Below are 2,493 nucleotides of genomic sequence, written 5' to 3'. Positions count from 1 at the left end.
GAATCTCCAAAGCAGAACCTAAAGCAGGTTGACTGGATAGCGTTCTCTGGGCCAGACAAAGGGGCATTCTCCCTTGTGTTTAAAGAGACACATTAAGTTGGAGTCATTCACAAGCACAAAAGGCCAGGGTTGAGGATGAAAGGCAAACACAGGACAGTTCACGGAAAGACTTTATCCAACGTGCAGTAAAACTGTCAAGCAGGGACCGGCCTCACATTTTAGAAAGAACCCTCGGCTGCAGCATGAACAATTTGGGCATATCTGGGGGCAGGAACTGAGATCACTGCGATCCAGAGGTAGGCAGCTGTTGGCTTGGGCCAGCTGAGACAGTGGCAGGTAGACCCAATTCTAATATTTGAGGGCCCGAGGGAAAGTGCTATAGGAGACGCACACACTCTAGGAATGCATAAATAAAAGTCACAGATCAAGCTACTGAACTGTCAGACTCCATTTTCCCCTCCTTGATAAATTCAGTGTCTTGTGGCTTTGGAAGGGAGGGAAGCGCCCAGGCGGGAAACACCGGATTTAGGCGGGGCTCTCCTGGTGCCCACCCGGCATAGAGCGCGACGGCGGCCCTTTCGCGGAGACCCACAGCGCCCCCTGGCTCTTTCCGCACGCTGTTCCGAGGCGCCTTTCAGCCGCAGAGAGGTGGCGGCGGGGTCCGCACGGGGCCGGGGGCGTGGCCTCACGCTGACGGTGCGGGGTCGAAGGGCGCGCGGCGTCGCTGTCATGGCGGCCTCCTTCCTGGGCTCGGCGTGGGGTCCCTCGTGGTTTGGCCTCCACGGCCTGGGCCGCCGCCGGCCGCCCCGGAGCCTGTGGGCGCGCGCGCGGCTTCTCTCGCTGTCCGCAGGGTCGGAGCGGAGCGTGGCCGCGACGGGTGCATCGGCCACCTCGGGCACAGACCGCTACTGCTTGGATTTGCTGCGGTGAGCGGAATCGGCCGGCCTCAGGCTGGAGGTTGAGGAGCAGCTTGAGGGGGGGGGGGGGGGGCGGGACTGGGCGAGCGCAGGTGGGCGAACCGCCTTCCTCGCTTCTGTCGGCTTTGCCCTTGGGTTTACTCCGGGTGCGGCTGGTGGGTAAAGTGAGGCAACGAGAACTTTCAGACCGGTCACAACGTTGTAGCAAAATTCCTTTGTCACCTTGCCCGAACCTTAATTTCCCCTTAATTAAACGTTTTTGCTTGCAAAGCTTTTTAAGATGTGCGAGATGACTAGTAATTAGCATTCTAACAGTGGCAAACTGAGTTCTTCCTCTTGTCAGGCACTATGCAAAATAGTTTACAAGTAGTTTAGTTTATCTTAATTACAAGTTGTGATAGCCAAATGTAGACCTATCACTTAAGGTTGTGAGGTCTAAAGCAGTTAGATCAGTGCGTGGTACTTAGCACAGTGAGTACAATATAAGCCATTATCCTCATATGTAACATACTAGGAAATGAGGTTTCCAGAGATCAGGGGATCTGCCTCAGGTGAATGATTAGGTCAGGTGTTTGATGACAGTATTGTTCACCCTGTTAAACTCAGAAAGGCCTGGCACATACATACTGGTCTCTGTAATCATTTGTGAAGTTTGGTTGGATGAATTAGGCCACCAGACAACCCTGGGTCATTCCTTGAAATCAGGTTGACTCTAGGGGCCTATGACTTAGCGCCTTCCTGGCCTTCTGATTTATAATGGTTGCATAGAGGCATAAAGTACCCAGTCTTAAGAATTTCTGAGAAGTACGAAAATATACTACGTTGGGGCAGTAAATTGAATTCCATTTTAACAAATGTAGCAGAATGCAGCAAAACATGCATTTCAGTGATTTGTTCTAAATCACCTTTTTTTTTGATCCCCCGTAATTTTTTGGGTATAATTTGTAGGAGAAACAAAATAGCAGGAGTGGAAATAATAGAATTATAAAAGCCAAGACTGCTAAAATGTTATATTTTTCTGTATAATCCTTATGGGGGTGATGGGGAAGTGTTTCAAGCTCCACAGTGGATTCTTGAAACCATAAATGGTACAGAACTCTCTATATACTATTTCTTCCTATACATACATATCTGTGATAAAGTTGAATTTATAATTTAGACACTAAGAGATTCAATAGTAACTAATAATGATAATTTTGTGAATGTGGTATCTTTTTTTTTTTTTTAAGATTATTCATACAGAGCTGGGGTATGGGCCAGAAGTGCAAGGGTGGTGAGAGGAGTCGCCAGAGACAGAGTTGGGAGCAGAACAGGCAGATCAAGGAAGTACACTGCTGAGGGGAGGAGCTGGTGGGTCAGGAGAGGTTTGCCATATGGATCACCTCTGGGGCAGGCCAGGATCGAACTCATGCAGAAGTGGCTTTAGCTTCTTAAGTGTGCTTAAGTGTGCTTTAACCCGCTGCGCCACCAGAGAGGGCCGAATGTGGTATCTTAACATATCTTATTGTATGTGTTGTGTGGGCTGTGTAGGTAAATTATGGGAAACAAAAATGGGGACCACTGTGTTTTTGTTTTT

At 49.2% G+C, this 2,493-nt stretch overlaps 1 protein-coding gene across 1 annotated transcript in view; it reads left to right on the top strand.

The window, feature by feature from the left end:
• Window positions 1–726: 726 nt before the first annotated feature.
• NDUFAF6 (NADH dehydrogenase (ubiquinone) complex I, assembly factor 6) overlaps window positions 727–2,493 on the top strand; it is a 22,692-nt gene continuing 20,925 nt past the window's right edge. Inside the window, exon 1 of the mRNA XM_004680014.2 lies at window positions 727–926. Coding sequence (XP_004680071.1) covers window positions 730–926 — 197 coding nt within the window. The 5' untranslated portion in view covers window positions 727–729. The remainder of the gene's footprint in view (window positions 927–2,493) is intronic.

The sequence above is a fragment of the Condylura cristata genome, unplaced genomic scaffold (genome assembly GCF_000260355.1).
Source record: "Condylura cristata isolate star-nosed mole 26May11 unplaced genomic scaffold, ConCri1.0 scaffold00009, whole genome shotgun sequence".
Classification (NCBI taxonomy): Eukaryota; Metazoa; Chordata; class Mammalia; order Eulipotyphla; family Talpidae; genus Condylura; species Condylura cristata.
The sequence above is the reverse complement of the archived record's forward strand: the minus strand, read 5'-3'. Positions and strand labels throughout refer to the sequence as shown.